General features: G+C 35.5%; 1 protein-coding gene and 1 long non-coding RNA gene across 3 annotated transcripts in view; one reads left to right on the forward strand and one right to left on the reverse strand.

Moving 5' to 3' along the window:
• Positions 1–21,354, forward strand: part of LOC138701540 (lysosomal alpha-mannosidase-like) — a 123,784-nt gene that overhangs the window by 97,676 nt on the left and 4,754 nt on the right. For both annotated transcript variants that reach the window (XM_069828539.1, XM_069828538.1), the window contains exons 12-14: positions 1,918–2,038; positions 13,605–13,875; positions 20,464–20,706. In XM_069828539.1, the coding sequence (XP_069684640.1) occupies positions 1,918–2,038; positions 13,605–13,875; positions 20,464–20,706 (635 nt within the window). The remainder of the gene's footprint in view (positions 1–1,917; positions 2,039–13,604; positions 13,876–20,463; positions 20,707–21,354) is intronic.
• LOC138701541 (uncharacterized) overlaps positions 1–21,354 on the reverse strand; it is a 90,824-nt gene that overhangs the window by 54,032 nt on the left and 15,438 nt on the right. The window lies entirely within an intron of this gene.

Consider the following 21,354-nt stretch of genomic DNA (forward strand, 5'->3'; position numbering starts at 1 on the left):
CTTTGTAGAGTGTTTTGTTCTGTATGCTATGTTGTAATTTAATTTCCTCAATGAAGATGCGATCTTGTATGTGTTTTTGTTTTCATATGTTAGTGTGATGTATTTTTTGTGTTCTTGTCTTTGTGTTGTTTTTCTACGTTTCTTGTAATTATGTTTTGTCTTTTTTATTATGTTGTCTATTATGTTGAGGTTGTATATATTTTCCTGTGCTGTGTATTTGATGGTAGGTATGTATTTCTTCTTTGTAGTCTTGCTTACCCACGGGAACATCCATTTCCAACACTTTAGCGGAACTATTCATACACACAAAGGGGAAAGGAACTGGCCATCCTACCCTATTATCTCCTGGCCTAGTTGCCTCATAAGTGGTGCCTTGTTGGTATCACTTGTGAGATTCAGACCTGTCTTTGGACAGTTGACTAAACAACAACAACATACAGTCTAAACAAAGACAACAATAAATATGTAGGCAACATCATATATTGACACAGTTACGTAGACAACATACTAATATAGGAAACAAAAGACAGATTCAAAACTTACACCAATATAAACAAAATACTGGTACACTCAAAGCTACACTACACGTTAGAAACCGAAAATAATACATCCATAAACTTCCTAGACATCACAATAACAAAAGTAGATAACAAACACACTTTCAAAATCTACAGCAAACCCACAACAACCACACACATACACAACACATCCAATTACCCAACCCAACACAAACATGCTGCATTTCAAGCCATGGTACACAGACTACATACTCAACATACTAATGAGCCAGCAAGACTACAATGAAGAAATGCATACCATCAAATACATAGCACAAGAAAATGGATATAACCACAACATAATAAAAAAACGAAACATAATTATAAGAAACATAGAAACACAACACAAAAAAACACAAGAACACAAAAAATGCATCACATTAACATACGAAAACAAAAAAATACACAAGATCGCATCTTCATTGAGGAAATTAAATTACAACATCGCATACAGTACAAAAAACACTCTACAAAAGCATCTCAACATACAAACAAACAAATACAACCTAACAGGTGTATACGAACTCACATGCAATAGCTGCTGCAACTTCTACATCAGACAGACAGGGAGATCATTTCAAACACGTTACAAAGAACACATCACAGCTATACAACACAGCTCACACAACACATTTACATACGCAGAACACATCACAAACACCAACCACAGCTACAGGAACATAGACACAGACATGAAAATTTTACATATCCAACCGAAAAACCAGAAACTAAACACACTAGAACAGTATGAAATATACAGACACCCAAAAACACACCCACGACAAATTAATTCTTAATACACTGCTGAATTTCAGAATACACACACACTATTTGACACCACACTATCTAACACAAACGCACCTTCCTGCAAAACAACTGAAGAAACCGGAAGAAGCAAGGATCTCACTAGTTCTGAAGATGGCTACTAATAAATTGAAACTAGTCAACTAGAAATTTACAAACTTAGTTTACATTTAACACGTGAAAGTGATCATAAATGTATTCCTAAATGGAATTTGTGGTGAAGAAAATGTGGTACTTTTCATCGTAATATTCTAGTTTTCCTGCAACTTCACCATTTACTAGTATCACACTTTATAGATTTATAGTAATCCTCATCTTTAATACGGTAGCAGTGGAAGCAAATACATCATGCTACCTTTCCTAAGAGAGACACACTATGAGATCCAAATGGAGAAAATAAACATAGGTACCGGTATATCTTTCAAAGTTAGCGTTAATGTCAATATTTGGATGTAGCAACATACAAGCATTGTTTCGACATAAAAAGTGAATCAACAATTACGAGTTTTCAGAAATAGCCTATATGACAATTTTTCATGACTGCATCTTGCAACAGGTGAACTAGTGGATGAGGTGCATTTGACATTTGCTGACTGGGTGAGCGAGTCTGTACGTTTCTACAAAGCAAAGGAGCCTTTCAGTGAAATGGAGTGGATGGTTGGTCCCATTCCGATTCAGTAAGTAAATTGTTATAACTCTAGTTTCTTCCATATCATTCAAATATCTGTAGAACAAAACCTATGAAAGAGTATTTTTTTCCTGAAAGTCCAAACTTACTCACGCCACTTCAACAAGAAGTTATATAAAGAAGAATCTTGGATTTGTGGTTGTGATTTGAAAAATGCAGCTTTATTTTCATTGTTTACTTTTGGGGAGGGGGGGGAAATGATGCTTGATCTATAACAGGAGTTAGTGATCTTGGATATGAGTAAAACGTTTTTATAGGAATTTGAAGGAAAAAACATATGTGTATGCAGTGCCTACTTCACTTATGTGATTTGGGTTCCGCATATTGGGACTGTGACCTTTCAAGTTGCACACTACTTTGGTGGACCACACTTGCATGATGTGTATCTGTGCAGAGTTATATCGTGTACTAGGGTGAGTATCTGTGTAAATGTGGTTTAGAGAATGGGTGAGGATGATGTTGATGAAGAATGGAGAAGAGGAAACCAGGTACTAGCACATAGCCTGCTCGTGATAAATAGCACCAAGGGGGACACCAGGCTTGACGTCCTCATCTGACGAACGAATCACTATAAACTGTGACAAAGTGAGAAAAACGTATAATTGAAATGGCATTTAATTACATCTGAAATAGCATTAATAATTTTATTAATAACATGTGAGTTTTTTTTTTACAAAAAAAGGTCAGTTATTTTGAACTGCTTGCTTTTGTTTGCTCCTAAGGAATAAATCATACCCACAGATTGTTCAGCTACATCATGCTGTGTTACAAAACATTTCACTGTTTCCGGCCGTGACAGTGTCATTAAAGGACACAAGATAGTAGGAGGCTGGCTCATTGTCTATACCATCAGTTGTCCATTACGTGATTCGCTACTTACTCTACAGTCGCTATGCAACCTGCAGTGTAACTTCCCCTCAACCCTTCTCCATCCCCGTGAAGCTCGGGTATGCATCATCCCTTGTTTACTATCACTAGAACACGAACATAGTGACAGCAATGAAGCTCATCAGAAGTATGTCTATGTCAAAACCTTTAACCTCTAAAAAAAAGAAGATTTAATTTAGAGTGAGAAGAAGAATTTTTCTACAGTGCTGGCAACAATATAAAATGCTTTATAATATAACAAATACAAAAAGTTTTGATCTTTCGCCAGTTTTGTGGAAGCCATGTTTGGAACTACATATATCTGAGCAGTTCTCGCGAAAGAAATCTGTGAAATAAAAATGTAGGACCTGCATGATTGAAAGACATCTTTATGATCAGTTACAATTGGCAATGTGAAACATAACTCCTGATTTCAATTCAGTATTACTTGAAAAAGTACGTGAAGCTGAAGAGGGCTAATTTTAACAGCTTTTGTTTTGTTACAATTCAACTTACAGATGTAAAAAAAAAAAAAGTGCTATAGTTTTACATTGGAGTAATGACGATTATGCATTTAATTTGAATTAATTTGGAAGTCTTAATTATTTATAATTCTTTACTTGTAACTTATTTTGATCATTTTTAATGACTTACGAGGCCTGTCTAAAAAGTATCCGACCTTTAGCCAGAAAAAATATTTCAAATACCTGACGGGGTTGGGACCCTAATCCCCTTCAAAGTATGCCCCTTGTGCTTGCACACACTTAGCCCACCAATCCTTCCACTGCCGGAAACACCTCTGGAAGTCTTCTTTTGGAATGGTGTTCAGCTCCGTCGTCGCGTTCCGCATTATCTCTTCTCTACTCTCAAAACGGGATCCTTTCAGTGGTGTCTTCAATTTTGGAAACAACCAGAAGTCGCAAGGAGCCAGGTCTGGAGAGTAGGGAGGTTGGCGAACGGTCGTAATTCCATGTTTGGCCAAGAAAGTGTGGATCAATTGGGATGAATGTGCGGGGGCGTTGTCATGATGCAAGTGCCAGTTGTTCGCCGTCCACATGTCTGGTCTTTTGCGCTGAACTGCATCACGGAGTCGCCGGAGAACTTCGTGATAGTACTCCTTTGTCACCGTTTGTCCTTCTGGTGCGTATTCGTGATGCACAATTCCACGGACATCAAAGAAAACAGTCAGCATCACCTTGATTTTGCTTCGCACCTGCCACGCTTTCTTCGGCCTTGGAGACTTGGGATGCTTCCATTGCGACGACTGTCTTTTTGTTTCTGGGTCGTACCCGTACACCCATGACTCATCTCCAGTTATCACGGTGTTCAGAAACCCAGGATCAGTGTTGGCGGTGTCCAGAAGGTCCTGTGCAACGTCACGACGGAGGTCTTTTTGTTCCGGGGACAACAACTTGGGCACGATTTTCGCAGCCACTCGGTTCATGTTCAAATCATCACGCAAAATTGCATGTGCAGAATCTTTACTCACTCCAACCTCTTCGGCAATCCCCCGCATGGTCAAATGACGATCTGCCATGACCAAATTTCGCACCCTTTCAACAACAGCTGCACTCCGAGCAGTTTGGGACCTGCCACAACGCTGCTCACTCTCCGCTGATGTGCGGCCATCTTTGAATCGGTTGAACACTCCTTAATTTGTGTTACACCCATCGCATCTTCCCCAAACACCTGCTGAATCTTACGAATTGTTTGACTTTGAGAATCACCAAGCTTTTGACAAAATTTGATGCAGTATCTTTGCTCAATTCGTTCAGTCATCTTGCGAGAAAACTAAATCCGACTAACACTTAGAACAGCACCTTACTTGGCGACCACCAGCCAGTGACTGGCACAAGCGAATGCGGTGAAAAAATTCAGCATGCGCATTACGATTCCTCCTTCCACCATGCACAGTGGTGCTGCCTTAGAATCACTACTTTGCGCGGGAAAATTTAAGGTCAGATACATTTTAGACAGGCCTGGTATAATGATTATCATACTACTGAAACACCAATAATTAATTAATTTTGATTTTGTACATCATGAATATACAATAACTTACCGATGAATTTTAGAGTATTAATAATCCACCACTATTGTAGTTACCTTACCTTCTGCTATTCCGTTTCAACCTTTCCTCCCAGATCATGTACCTAAGCAATGCTACTGGTACTCAAGTGAGTAGGCGCTATCATGACTTTTTGTCGCCCATGGTCTACACCATCGTCATCTTCCTTGTAAAACTCCTGCTGGATGTCTTCAACAATTTCGGAGATTGTCATGCCTTCATTTGTGATAATGTTTATTTTATATCCACATCCACATAGTCATCAAATGAACCCCGATCTCCCAACTGCTCCCACTCATCACAAACAAGAACATCACTATTTTCATGGCCATCTTCATCAGCATTACAATCACTAAAACACAATCAGCATCCTTCTCGTCATATCAGATTGAGTCTACTGTCAAAATATTCGCAGTTTGAAGAGATGTTAGGGTATTATTCTGTGCGGTCAGAGTTTTGGTGCCAGATCCTCATTGTTAAAATGTTCTCTCTCTTCCCTCTTCACATACTCGCATTTTCTCTTTCTTCTCTGAATTGATTGACCCTTTACCGCATAACTGATTTACTAAAGTTAGCACATGTGAAGACAGCTTTGAATATCCTGGAATTTCGAAGTGGTCCATATCTTAACAATGAATACATATTGTATCGTATTTACGCTGTAGTACGCACTTTTTTGACAAAATTTTGTTTTGAAAACTGGGGTGTGGGTTACATTTTTTGGCATATTATACTTGCACGCATTCAGACTCGAACAAATTTAACTTAACACTCTATTTATATTTATGTTACGAGCCATGATGGGAAACAAGTAACAGAAACGGTCACTGAGAGTTCCTGTTTCTCGTCTTTTGCACACTTTTCATTCGTAATTTCTTGTCCATTTTTGACAGAAATCATTATTAATACGTATAATATATTTATCTACAAGAACGACTTGTGATGTTTTTTTTTATTCTGAGATTTTATGTACGGTATACAACTTAAACAATTTCACGTCTTTAATTTAGGGATCCCATTTGTCCCATTTTACCCGGGACAGTCCTGTTTTTTTTTACAAAAAGTCCCACCGTCCCAAAAACATTTTTTGGGATGGGAAAATGTTCCGCTTTTTCTCTATCTCAAAAAGGGTTTTACATGTGTGTATCCTACCGAATACTGAAGACATACTACAGCATTAATTATGGTAAAAATAATTTTAGTAAGTTAACGTGTGTTGAATTTTTCAATGTAATGTTGAACAAATACACAGTTCGTGTAAGTATAATATTCACTTTGAATCTACTTCAGCAGAAAAAAATGACCATGCATCTACTTCAGCAGATACAAATGACTGTGCATCTACTTCAGCAGATAAAAATGACTGTGCATCTACTTCAGCAGATAAAAATGACCGTGCATCTAATTCAGCAGATAAAAATGACTGTGCATCTACTTCAGCAGAATGTTCAACATAATATCTGTATGTGAGAAAAGATGCATAAAAATTACTATGCTGTGATGAAAATAAAATACAAGTAGTTCAGTAGTAGGTACTTCAGTTTAATATTTTAACAATTAAACTTTAATTAGTTAATAATGATGAGATTTTTTTCTTTTTTGTGTGTTCTGCTCCTTTTTTTTTTTTTTTTATTTACAAAAATCCCATTTTTTTAGTGGGGTATTTTTCAAATGTCCCTATTTTCAAATAAAATAAAATAGGAACCCTACTTTAATTAAACCAAAAGAATTTACCAATAATTGATAAAAGAGTGACATGAAGTTAGTTATTGTCAATGTTCTGACACCAACTCAGACCTGTTGATCGGAAGTTTCAGTTCTAATACTGCAAATGAGGATGGATGTGATATATAGTCAGAGATAAGGGTGCCTTTATAACCTGTCTTGATAATATAATTTTAATCTAGAGTGGTATCACAGGTGTGTATTATATTTGCCAGTATTTTTTTATAGATTTTAGGATAAAAAATTGGTGTGCGTAATTTATTCAATGCCATATTATATTCGAGTAAATACGTATGGTATTTTCGCGTCTTACATTTTCGCAATAAACTTAATTTCGAGCAAAATTGAATTAGAACTTATAAATGAAGTTTCATAACTTCTGGGGTTTAAAATATGATCGTACAGTAGCGCTCAAAAGTATTTTGTAGGGACATGACAGTCTGAAAAAAAAATAAACACCTGATAATTTTAATAAAACAAATCATATAACTAAGTGTTGTTATTTATTCTAAATTATTTAATCTCATATTTCATACAAGTCTTAATGTTTTATCAGAAATGAAATATAATTTAACATTTGTACAGGCTCAAAAGTATTTTGTAGATAGGAAAAAAAAATAAAAATAAGGAAAATATTATTGTGTATGAGCTTCAGACTTAATATTTTGTAGCATAGCCCTTTGCTTTTACTACCGGTACTGCAGCACATCTCGATGGCACGGAGTCAACAAGAATAGCCAAGGTTGCCTGCGGAATTTTCCTCCATTCTTCATCCAATACTTTGAAGAATTCCTTTTTATTGATGTAGGTTCGTTTACAAACATGTTCATCCAACACTTTCTAAAAATGCTCTATTAGATGAAGATCCGGAATTTGGCTAGGTCAATCCAATAGAACCACCTTCTTTTTCTTCAGTATATTCTGGATATGCCCAGAGGTGTACTTTGAATCAATATCATGCTGAAATGTCCATTTACGTAGCATAATCCGTCTTGCATAAGGTATCAAATGATCTTACAGAATGCTTCCGTACTTGAATTGATCCATTATCCCATCAATCTCAACCAGAAGACCAACATCAGTTCGAGGGAAACAACCCCGAACTATGATGCTCTCTCCACCATGTTTCAAAGTGGGTACTTGGTACCTTTTGTCGTTCCTCTTGTTGGTTGGTCATCAAACATACTGGATCCCATCTAATGATAACATACTGAACTTGCTGTCATCACTCCAGAGGACTTTGGACCATGTTGCATACTACTTTGCAAATTCAAGTCTGTCCTTCCTATTCTTCTGACTGACCAGTGGTTTTCGAGAAGGTCGCCTGTCATGCAGATCTGCAGCTGCTAAGTGATGTTTCACAGTAGATACATGGATGTTTTTTTTTATTATTATTATTATTCAGTGCAGTGGCACTTGACTGGAGTCATTGGCCGTACAATGGCGAGAGATACATGATTTTTTTTCTAGATCATCCCGTATTGTTCGAGCTGATTTTCTAGGATCAGCTACTGATTTCCTATGGATGATTCCGTCTTCCTTCTCTGTAGTCTTCCAAGGCCGACCACATCGAGTATTATTTTCTACATTCCCTCGTTTCTTCTGAAGGTGGTACCACACACATACAAACTGTTGAGATATTCTGAACCCTTTTGAAACGTAAGACTAGGTTCGACACTTATTAAGGACATTTAATACAACCTTTCCGAACTCAACAGAATATTCTATAGTTTTCGGCATTGCTGCAAAAGAATACAGAAATCAAACTTAATTACAAGTCAATAACAAGAATTTATGTTATATTTACAACACTACAAGATACTTATGAGCTAATGCAGAATGAATGTCTATTTACAACAGAAATACCTTCCAGCTCAGAGCACAAATACACAGATCAGTGTGCAGTGGTCTGTCTTCTGAATCAGCAGTCCACCTTCTTACGTTTACTTTTGAGGTATGCAGTTCTGCCAACGGAAAATCTCTAGTACAAAATACTTTTGAGCGCAACTGTATATGTGAAGAAAAAGAATGTATAAACGAAAAACTTATAACTGAAATAAATTAACATGGAGAGTAGCCTATAGGAATTTTGCCGGGACTTGAGAAAAAAAAAAACGTACAAGTTAGAAACGTATAAACAAAATTTTATTGTATTAAGAAACATATAAGGAAGCACGCTGAAAATAACAATTATCTCAATGTGTTAGATTATAGTGCTGGTGGTATTATTAATATTGCTGTACTGTTTAGTCGAGTCTATTGCTATTCTATTCACAAACATAATTACTCGTAATGATCAGTAGAAAAAACCCACTAGATGTTATGCAAAGTGATTGACTGTATTAAGTATTGGAGGACATTTATTGAGTTGGTGTGTAAGAGATACGACAAGAGTGATCAGTGAGAAAATCCTGGGATATTCCTTGGCTTAAGTGATTTAGTGAGTGACATGAACGGTGTTGTGAAGGAACATTTGCAAAACAGCACAGTATCAAAGCACATTTCTAAATTAATTTTATTATTGAAGTGCATGCTTGAAATGTGCCAAGACATTGTTAGAAAAGAAGTGCCTAAAGCGAAATATGTGGGAGTAATTACAATCAGCTGCAACTTGCAATTATTTTCTGATATAAGTTAAAACGTAATTTTCATTAAGGGTTTTGGAATTGAAGGGTTTTTTGAAAAAAGAGCCATAGTAAAAAAAAAATGCAAATTGAAATATTAAGCATATGGTGAGTGTATTGTAACGGCCATCTACTGAATTAGTTGTTAGGGGGAAAAAAAATCTTATGTTATAGGATGTGGAAATTTTCAGTGAATTTCATAAAACAACCTTACTCCCAAGACTTTTTTGTGAAAACAGTCATTGTCCAGCCAGGACGATGGTAGTATTTACAAATACCCCATTCATATCACCTTGTGGTTACTAGTTGAGAAAAAACTGCCTTCTGAAGAATGCTTTGAAAGGAATGGTGAATGGAAGAAGAGTTTGAGGAAGAAGAAGATATTAGATGATAGAGACATTAAGATATATGGATCATATGCAGAGACTAAGAGGAAGGCAGAAAATAGGAAAGACTGAAGAATGCTGGGTTTGTCCTTGGGCAGAACACTATAAATGAATAACACCTTGAGACATTTATCCATACAATTTTAAACTGTAGTAGATTCGCACTACTGCTTCTTACATATGCGGAAAAGTCACCTCAGAGAAAAATACTTTGGCATGTGAATTGTTGTGTCATCTTTAGGTGCAGAAATAACCTCATGGAAGAAACATAAGCAACGAAAGGAGAAGAAACAGGATATAATAAAGAAAAGGAAGATTAAAGGAGAGGCACACTTCAGCCACAACAGAGTATTTTTTCTTAAAACAACCATTGTTCATAGTTACCTACATTTACACATGTATTTCTATGGGGCAATTTAAGTTATAGATGTACTTCAGTTTTCTCAAGTTTCTATAACACCTTAAGAAATGGCATGGTGAATTTCATACTTGAAGTATCAACAACACTCATGCCAGATAGTTTTTTGTTTCTCCTGAGAATTTATGTTTTGGACTATTTTTTTTTTTCCAAAAAAAATCCTTCAATTTTTTTCAACAGAAGGGCATAATGCTGATGATATTTCAGAATGCATTTTGAGAGAATTACGGGTAAATGTTTTTTAACATAGAACCTAATGAAATTATTGCTCACTTATTTGATGGTGCACCAGTAAATCGTGATTCAGTTAATTGTGTATAAGATTATAAGAGCATTTTCTCAACATACGCGAAGTACATTGCTATGTCTATCTGTTTCACCTTATTATGGAAAAAACTGCCTCTCATAATCAGTCTGCAAGGGTGTTCTTCTGTACTCTCAGCGTTTTTTTTTTGCCCGATCTCCACAACACCTTTCATCATTAGATGTGTGTGGAAGACACCCCTACATCTTCATTATTGATGTGGATTTTTAAATCAAAGTGTGTAAATATCATTTAAGAGAATCAAGCATTCCTTATAAAGTGTTATAAGAATCTAGAAATGTCTCATTCTCGTAATGTTATGCAGGAAGACAGAGGACTTCACTTCAGTGTAGAAAATAGAGACTTCACTTTACGGCTAGAGCAAAGCAATACCACGTGTATGAGTAAACATATTATGCTGGCAGTTGCGTATTCTCATTGTTGAACAAGAATACAGACTTACATAATTAACATGAGTAAGTCCGCTAGTTAATCAATTACTTATATTCAAGTGTTAAAAGTAGTGTATGCAAGATTCAAAATGGATTATCAAGACAACTCTACAAGTCAACTAAGTTAGTACACAAATACAGGTCAACGCGTATTAAGACTATCAAAGCCTCACACAACATCCGATTCAATCACATATGTTTAAACCAGCAGATCACACCAAAATACGCACAAATACACATAAAAAACACATCACACATAGCTCAAAAAACTAAAACCCAAGCACAGAAACTACACATACAGAACAACATCAAACACCTACATTACATGAAAAACAAACATAACACAAATGCATACAAAACATACCTGGAAATCCTACACGTGCAACCCAAGAACCAAAAACTCAACGCACTAGAACAATACGAAATATACAAACACACTAAAACACACCCCGATCAAATTCTCAACACACAGATCAATTTCAGTACACACATACTATTTGACTCCATTTTTCAACACCTTTCAACAATCAAACGCACCCACGTAACAGGCAGAGAAGTTCGAGATGACGCCAAGATCTAGTAGGTTCTGAAGATGGTGTGATGAAGCACCGAAACAGCTGTAAGCCGCACAGACTTACATAATTAACACGAGTAAGTCCGCTAGTTAATAAATTACTTATATTCAAGTGTTAAAAGTAGTGTATGCAAGTTTCAAAATGGATTATCAAGAATAGATTCAGAACAGAGCTTGTAGTTCTGTAAAAGAGACTTTTACAAAATCGGTGGTGCAGTACCACTGATCAAGTTTTTCAATACAAATACAATAATTTGCAAAAGGCATTTCATGAAGTAGCAATGCTCCATCGAATAAGTGACAATTGCAATGGCGAGTTTAGAAAGTGGACGGTGTTTCTCATAGTTAAAACACATCAAACAATTTCTAAGGAATACCGTGATCCTAGATTGATGACCTGCATTCCCCATACTGTCTGTTGAAGAAAGTTTAATTATAAACACGCGTGACTTTAATTCAAGAGTGATACATTTTGCAGCAAGAAAAACAGAAGGATGAGATTTAACTTCCATCATTAATGAGTAAGTTCAAATAACATACTAACTATTGATATTATCTTTATGCTCGACCATGCCGAAATGTAGTAATTATACACCTGGTAGCAGTCCTTTAATGCATGTCATTAAAGTACACCTACTCATTAAAGTACAGGTCTTCAGCCAATCACAAGTCAGCTTTGTACCGTTATATCGATTATTCTCGGATATGCAATCGACAGACAATTAGTGAAAAGTCACAGAGGCTGGAAATTCAATACTGTCGCAGAAGGTTATGTTCTGTTACTATAATAATTAGTGTTAATTGTAAATAATATTCAAATAAATTCAATTTGTCATCTCGTTTTTCAATTCTAAATCAATTTCCAGGTTATATCAGACTAATGTTCATTCTTATTCTGTGCCAAGGTCAATGACATTCGGCCTCGGAAAAAATCAATACTTTCGCACCTGCGCACAATTCAGGTCAGTTCGCACATAACCATAAAATGACCTAATTTTCAATTCTTTCAAGTTAGAAATATGGTCGAGTATAAAAAGTCGTATGAAACTTGCCTACAATGGTAATTAAGACGCTTGTATGAAAATTATGAAACTCGCTTGCGCTCATTTCATAAACAGTCATACTTGCGTCTTAATTACTACCATTATAGGCTCGTTGCATAATGTACTATTCTGCATGCACTGTCACTGGCAGTCACTAGTATAACTCTCTCTTGTTATGGGTAGGCAAATGTTTACAGAATTAGTAATTAGTTTTACAGTTTCCTCTATAGGAGTTTGATTTCACTACACTGCTGGTCACTATAAGAAGTACCTACTCTCATTATAAATCATTGATATTTTCTCATTTTTTTCTCTCTTTTAATTGCTAATTTTAACAAATAGAAAAATAATATTATAAATAATTATTACCTACAATATCCGAATAGCTATTTTATGTGAATTTGTAAAAACTGGTTACATACATCCACTTAACCTCACAATTCGTAAATGAAGTCACACATCTTAATTTTTTATTATAAAAGATGTCTTTGTGTGCAGCACACAAAAATAATTACTTTTTTCAGTAAGACGCACAGTAAATGATTTCATTTAGGTATATTATGTTTAATTTTTTAAGATAAATCAAGAAAATAATTATAAACGAGATCATGGGCAACATTTTAAAATAAGTAAACCTAGATTATCGTGGAACATGAACAACACATACCGGTAATGAAAAAATTATGTTATCTTCGTAACACCATTCTTTTTCTTTGTGTGTTAGAAAAGTGTTGTGGTACTAACTTCAGTTTTTTATTCAGTGGTGTTGTGCATGGGACTCAGCTAAAATAGTAGTGGCTTCTTTCACAAATAAATCTGACATTCCATTGTCTTTCAAACCTAGGTGTATTGGTTCTGCTGATACAATAATACAATTTAAAAAAAGTAACTTAGAGCTGACTGAGTCTAGCTAAGTTCTTGCTTATTAAAGGCTGTTATTTTATACAACGAATATCATACACATAGATCGGTATTGTTTATGTTTGTTTTTTCATCAAAGTTTTCAACACTCCACGCCAATGGAATATATTGTGAAAGGAGTGAGAATAGAACATAATGGCATCAACAACTCGAAAATAAACATTTCATTTCAGTGATGGTGTGGGGAAAGAAGTGATAACTCGTTTCTCATCGAACATGCAAACTAAAGAACTCTTCTACACGGATTCCAACGGACGAGAGATGCTGCAAAGAAGACGCAACTATAGACCAACCTGGTCTGTGAAGATAAATGAGCCAGTAGCAGGAAATTACTATCCTGTAACGTCGAGGGTTGCACTGAGGGATGCAAACATGGAGTTTTCAGTGCTCACAGACAGATCTCAGGGGGCCTCCAGTGTCACTGACGGAGAAGTCGAGCTTATGGTAATTATGACATGTGAAACCCATGTACCCTATTTACTTTTGCTGTAGGGGTGCAAAAGGGTATTTGTCGAATACAGGGGGAGAGCCATTAATCTTTCCCATTGAAGGCTTTAAGGAACCAACCTGGACAAATACCCAATGTCCCATCCCTACCTTCCCATGGTGCAGCTGTTAGTAAGCATAATTTTACAAGCTGAACTAAAGGGAGGGGCTACTCATCAATTAGCACTGGTCAGCTTGATGAGTTAATGACCGAATTTGGTATAATTTTCCTCTATTCAATACCTAATTCCCTCTTTACCCTTTCCTATCCAGTCCTCTGACTGAACTCTTACTTTCTTCGACCCTGACAGTATTAGAGCATTCGAGGCCTAGGGGTTCATTTCACTTTCCTTTCTATCCTTTCTACTTTTCTGTTCCTAGTCTTGACCTGCTATGGCACTAACATCGTCCTCCAGTGGCTTAAGGAGGGAATGCTAGTGATCAACAAGATCTCCCAACTAGGTCTAGTAGACCCATCGACCAACAGCACGTGTGGTCCTACAGACATTCTGGGAGTTGTGTGGATGAAGTAGCCACCAAAACGTTAAAATATGGTGTTTACTTAAAGTGGCTACAACTTGCCATTTAAAATATTGGAGTGCAAGAGGTCAAATGACTTTATTGCCAAATGCCTGGCATTAGAAAACAACAACAGCTTTTGTCGAAATAGTAAAGCCACATTTTGTGATTGTGTACCTATGTTTAGATGCAGATTTTTTAAAATGTACTACACTCTTGCGTTCAGATTCTTGCTATTACTTGGTCGTCTATGAAAATCGGTTTTGAACTCGAAGATGAAATAGAATAGACCCAGGGCAGATTAGATCATCTATGTTTATTTCAGTCTCAGTGGGCTGCTACAGACCTGATGCTACAGAACAGTCTACTTAGGAATGATTGTTAAATCTTCAAAGAGTACTGATATACAGTTTTTATTCCATAATATTAAATACATGATTTCCGTAAACCAGCGTTGTCAGACACAGCCTAAACGGAGCGGAGCGCTCCACTATAACTCGTTGCGTGCTCCGGTGCTTCCACAGACATAAGCAAGTTCACGCTCCGACTGGATGTCTCTAGCACCACAACCGGTTTCGGAGCTTACAACTCTGACACTACTGCCGTAAACAAGAGAACTAAGTAAACAAAATTAAAAGTTCCTTTGATAGCACCTAAGTAACACAAAATTACACCTCATCTCAACTTGCCTATTGGTTTAGTTATATCTGCAACCATATTCTGTACTTCTATAAACAAGTCCAACAAGTTTATTGTTTACATCTCTCACAAAATATTTTGTCTACATTGTTTTGCTCTTCTAGTCCTCTTTTCATTTTTTATCAGGAGAATGGAACTTCTATTATCTTTATATATCTTAAAGAAATTCTTGTATACTATTTTATTGCAAACTTATGAAATATGAGATATGCATTTTGTTTTCTGTCAAAAAACAAAAATTGTTGCGTAATGGTTTATTGCAAACTTAAGAAGAAATTTACAATATTTTTTTGAGAGGCACAAAAATAGATTTGCGTATTTCTTTATAAGTTTGCAATAAAATAAAATGCAACAATTTCTTTGAGCACTGTATAATAGGACTTTCCACAGCCTCATCAAAATCTTTAACTACCCTACTCAGCCATATTACTTCTGTTAGAGTTTTTCCTAATGCTATGCATTCAGCTTCAGCAGATGATAAGGAATCAACCTTACTTACGACAACCTCATGAAATTAAATTACCATGAAAGTACACATAATTAGGGTTGCCAGGTATCCCGTATGAAATTCGTATGGGATAACAAGTTTTGTATTTACAGACATTATGTCATAGACAGCCGACGGTTTTTATGCTTCTTTTATTCTTTTTCCTTACTGTTTATACAGATGTGTTGTATAATTATTATGATGAAAATGGTCACTTTTTATTAACATCATTATCTTTAGAAACTGATAATGAAGTAAATAAATTTAAACCTCTAGCTGCTTCTGCTTCAGTTAAAAGTAATTTTATTCCTAAACAATAGCTGTGCACAATTATTAGTACAGTAATACAGCCTAGTTATTGGATTGTGTGTAATATGTGTGAAGATGCCAAAATGTTTCAAACCAAAATGAATGTTTCTCCTCACATGAAACAAAAAGGGCGAGTTGCATTTAGAAAAATAGAGCATGATTTAATAATTTACGTGAACATAACCTTATCAATTATATTTTTCCGGTCTGAATCCCAGATATCATTAGTGTACCTTCTAAATTTTATTAGTACAAATAAACTAATGGTTCGTAATATAGGTAACTAATACCTTTAATGGTGTAAGACTAAGGTATTTTTCCTTAACAGTGCTTTAGTATGCTAATATATGCTCGTAGATGGCGCTTATAGATATATATCTCTCTCTTTCTCGCCCTTTCCCTCCCCCTCTCACTCTCTCCCTATCATATTTGCCATTCTATTATTTTCCTTAACACTTTGATTTCTTTCTTTTTTTTTAAGTCAAGTTTAATTTAAACTCATGTATTTAACTCCTGGGCCCATGATCTGTTAAATTCTACAGACTATACAATTATTATTTCATAACATTAAATACGGTACATGATTCTCCGTAAACAATCAATTTAATTAATGGACTTAATCAGACAAGAGACAGTTTTTGGTCTTATTCACTAAAGCTCTTCAGAAATTCCTAGAACAAGTAAGTAAACAAAATTAAAAGTTGCTTAGTAATGCTTCCTAAGTAACAGAAAAAGTACTCAACAGTGATGCTCTTCAATGGAAACAAAAGTAGCCTGCATCAAGATAACTGGCCAAACGCCATTTCCATCAACAGAAATATTCAATACAAAGAAAGTGCTAAATCAGTAAACTCCATAACAATACAATGGTCCAAAGTGAATTGGATTAATATAAAAGTAACAATAGACAAAAATTAATAATGTAATGCAATAAATATGGCCCCAAATATAAATTATAATTGTATCTTAAAATAAATAAATAGGTTAAACTAGATTACACTCATATTCATGGCACTCTGGTGAGTACTAAAATGGAAAAATTCATGAATGACTAACATTGTGAAATACCGAAACCCAAAGCCAATTAATATGCCTTTGCTTACCCAGAAGCACTGTGAGCATTGTGTGGAACAACAGACGTATTCTCTAGAAGAACCAAATACCAAGTGAATTACAAACTTTTGCCAGTCATGACAGACTGTACATCGACTGCTAGCCCAGTCGTTGCCCTTGGCTTAGTTTGGCTTTTTGAGGGCCCAAGCTGGGATGGATTCTTGCACTTCAGCTTACATTGTGCGTCCTATATATGCGATTATTGTCCAAGTCCGATAAGTGGCCTGGGTGGTATTCATGAATATGATTCTAACAGGTGGACCATCCTGCATCAGACCCAATCCATTTGTACATGAGTGTTGGAAACCCATTTCTATGAGTGTTGGAAACCCATATTATCCTCAAAACTTCACCACAGCCTATTTAACTAATGCAGATGATAGATGGGTATAGGAGTGCAGTTTGCCTGGAGCCCATTTTATTCAGGCACAGGTTTTTTTTTTGTCATAAATCTTCTATTCAGGCCTCCCAACTTCCCTTAGACTTAGAACCTCCAATCCAATAACAGTAGACCACCGAGGACAACCAAAATTCTTACAAAAAGAGTACCGTAAATCATCTTTGACAAAAGTAATAAAATGGCGAATTATCCAAATCTGCTGTAATGAGCTTCTTCTCGAATTACTGCACTTTCGTAAGTTCGTAAGAAGTGGCATTAAAACTATAGGGACTAAAATATTGGTATCAAATTATCTACGGAATCATGTTCCCAAACGATTTTAGGGTATAGACATCAGATAAATCACTTTAAAAACTCAACTAAATCTTATTTTTTGAGAGAAAGAGTAAGGAGTGAAATATGTGCTTGCAGAACTTCTTTTCTTTATTTGCTATTTATTTTTTGTTAGTATACAAGGTTTTGACATGTCTCAGTTGCTTGTGTATTAGATTTCTCCTATGAGTTTGAGCAGCTGTAGAACTCTATCAGTGGAAGTGCAGCTACTTTATAAAGGAAAGAGATCTATCAAAATACCATCATGAATAATTCGAGGAGCGTTTTTTCAGAACTCGATAGAGAACAAAAACATAATTTTACAGGAACTTCCTTTAATTACATAAATCATATTTTTGGCAGTATCTACAAGTCTTCATCCTGGGATAATTTCACACAGCACTGAATTATTCAGAGGGAAAACTAGGCTATCTTTCATAATATTGCCCAGTTAAAAACTGTAGGTTTATTAAAAGTGGATAAAGAAGATGGATTACAAAATAAAGTTTTGTTAAAAAACTTTGATTTGCTACTGGTACTTACTTATAAATGGCTTTTAACGAACCTGGAGGTTCATTACCGCACTCACATAAGCCCACCATCAGTCCCTATCCTGAGCAAGATTAATCCAGTCTCTACCATCATATTCCACCTCTCTCAAATCCATTTTATATTATCCTCCCATCTACGTCTCGGCCTCCCCAAAGGTCTTTTTCCCTCTGGTCTCCCAACTAGCACTCTATATGCATTTTTGGATTTGCCCAAATGTGCTATATGCCCTGCTCATCTCAAATGTCTCGATTTGTTGTTGTTTAGTCAACTGTCCGAAGACAGGTTTAAACCTCACAAGTAACACCAATAAGGCTTCACTCATGAGGCAACTAGGCCAGGAGATAATGGGGTAGGGTGGCCAGTTCCTTTCCCCCTTGTCTGGATTTAGTATTCCTAATTATGTCAGATAAAGATTACAATGCATGCAGTTCTATGTTGTGTGACTTTCTCTATTCTCCTACTGGTACTACATTAATAATTTGTTTTATTTGTTTTCATAATTATTGTTTTGAGTTTATTTTTATTTTTTCATAATTTTTTTATTTTTTACTTTTTGGCAGTGGTGCAACAATTTATTATGAATTAACTTTACATTATTACATTAATGAAATAAGCACACAGAGTGATTAAAGTAGTAAAAAAATGTTCCATATTCACTTCTTTTGACATCTTAAAAATCTCTTGAGGACAGCTTCATCTTATTTTAAGTTAACTTTCTACCATTACATTAATGAAATAATAAGCATACATAGAAATACAAATTGAATAAATCAACACCAAATCCATAGAACATAAAACTCGCTTGAAATCATATCACTGATAAACTTTCCTTTGTATTCTATGAATTTTGGTGTTCTATCCTTAGACATGCCTGATATTCTTTTGGAAACTTGAAGCACAGATTGGTAAAACAAATCCTTTTTTTTTTTCTGATGCTATCTTTTATACTCATAGATAGCTTTCTTTTTAGAATTTTCCTCCTTCACTTTCCTTCCGTTTGGAAAAGAAGTGATCAAATATTTAAGCAGGAACTTGTCTTGGTCTATTTTATTTAGAGTTTGTATTTTATTATGGAAATCATTCATATCTATGTATATCAGGCCTTCCACTCTGCATTCTTCACTCTCCTTCCTTTTTGAAGTGGATGAACAATCTTGAAGTCCATGACTACATTTTATGGACGCCTTTTTTAATAGTTTCTTCAACTTGAATAAGACGTTCTCCTTTATTTTGTCTGCCACCCTCAGATTCAGTCACTGGAGAATCGAACTCACCAGTTTCATTCATGTCTAACTTGCTTGTGAAAGACTGGCTTATTCTGTAACATTTGCGACACAGACGTAGAGAAAAGATTCAGAAAAAAAAAAAAAAACAATTTAATACTTTCTACAAACGTGCATTGAAAATACAAAGCTCTGCTGCCAAAAACAAACAACAACACCTTTTGAAATACGATTAGAGATATTCTGTTTCGTACTGTAGTTAGTATTGTAATTTATTGTATTTAGTGTTATTTGTTTTCTGTTTGTATTTGAATTGTTCTTTGGGCCACTGTCAACGCACAATGTACCTGCCATTGGAATAAACAAACAAACAAAATAAATAAATACGTAGTTAGTTAGTAAATAAGTACTGGTAAGTAAGTTGTTTCGCAATGCATTACTTGAGAAAAATTAATTTGTTATGTGATTAATGAGGTCATCCCTGCAATGGATGTATGATATGTCATCCACTAATGATATATGTATGATATGTGATCCAGTAAGCTATCATATTATTTGTTGTTCACGTTAGTACGAGGAAAACTTGAAAGTATTGCATGAGATGAACAGATTCAACACATGTGCTGTATCGAGTTATAAAAATGTTCATGGTTCACTATTCTGTAGACACCAAATATCAAAATATGCGAAATCGACTTCACAGACTGATTAGTAGCATATAAAACTTACTGATTCTACATGTACCAGTAATAATTTTCTTAAAATCTGTTCTATACCAACTTTTGAAGAAACGCTCATTTGACAAATCTTCACTTAATGTATTGGTTATTTTAATTGCTGTGTCATGGATACTATTTTGAAGTTTTATTTAGTTACACGAAGTTATATTATTTCTTATTTTCTGGCATACTGATAATCTCATATGGCTATAGGTTCACCGCAGACTGTTGCATGATGATGCTTTTGGTGTAGGCGAAGCTCTGAATGAGACTGCATTTGGACGTGGTCTCGTAGCAATAGGAAAGCATTGGCTGACTGCCGGGTCCCTCACTGATGGGTCAGCTGCTCAGAAGGCACGCAGCAGACAGCAGCAGGCGCTCATGTCGCCATGGCTGTTCTTCTCACCTGCAGATGATATAAGCTTTGCACAGTGGGCTGCTTCCTACAAGATGGAGGTAAGAGCTAAATATGAAAAACGGTTTGATTCAACTTGGATAATATAATTAATGTGGGTATATTTTCTCAGAATTATCTTGCTTCACCCACTATTATATGTCTACTAATTCATCACCCAAAAATCGTAATTCCAATGATAATACTTCTTTTCTGTCTGTGAGAAAATGACTGAGAAAATAAAAATGTTCTCCAGAACCGTAGTAGAGTTAAGTATTAAGTTGTCAAAATGAAAAAAAAAAAAAAAAAAAAAACTGCCAAAGTGTGTGGCATGTGACTAGAATGGTCTACATAGCAATTTGAAACGACAGGGTACGTTATCAACCAAAACAAGATGAATGGAAAGCCTCTAAATGCTGAAGTTGAAATGGGCGAATTTCTGACCTAGGTTCTTGCCTGGATTATGATATTTTCGAAAACAAAGTTTTTCAGAATTGGCTTCTTGTCTTCTCAACTCTGCACTATTTTCAGCATCTCTCGTACTTATCTTCTTGGGTCATAATTTTCACCACTCCACTGTATCATTGCTTTCTGATCGATCAATTTATCATTTTGGGCCAACAATCATAAATAACATGTCCATGCTATTTCGTCCATTCTTTTATTTTAGTACTGGTACTGTAGTCCTGTGTTCAGCTCTTGGTTATCAA

This window comes from Periplaneta americana, chromosome 6, assembly GCF_040183065.1.
Source record: "Periplaneta americana isolate PAMFEO1 chromosome 6, P.americana_PAMFEO1_priV1, whole genome shotgun sequence".
Lineage (NCBI taxonomy): Eukaryota > Metazoa > Arthropoda > Insecta > Blattodea > Blattidae > Periplaneta > Periplaneta americana.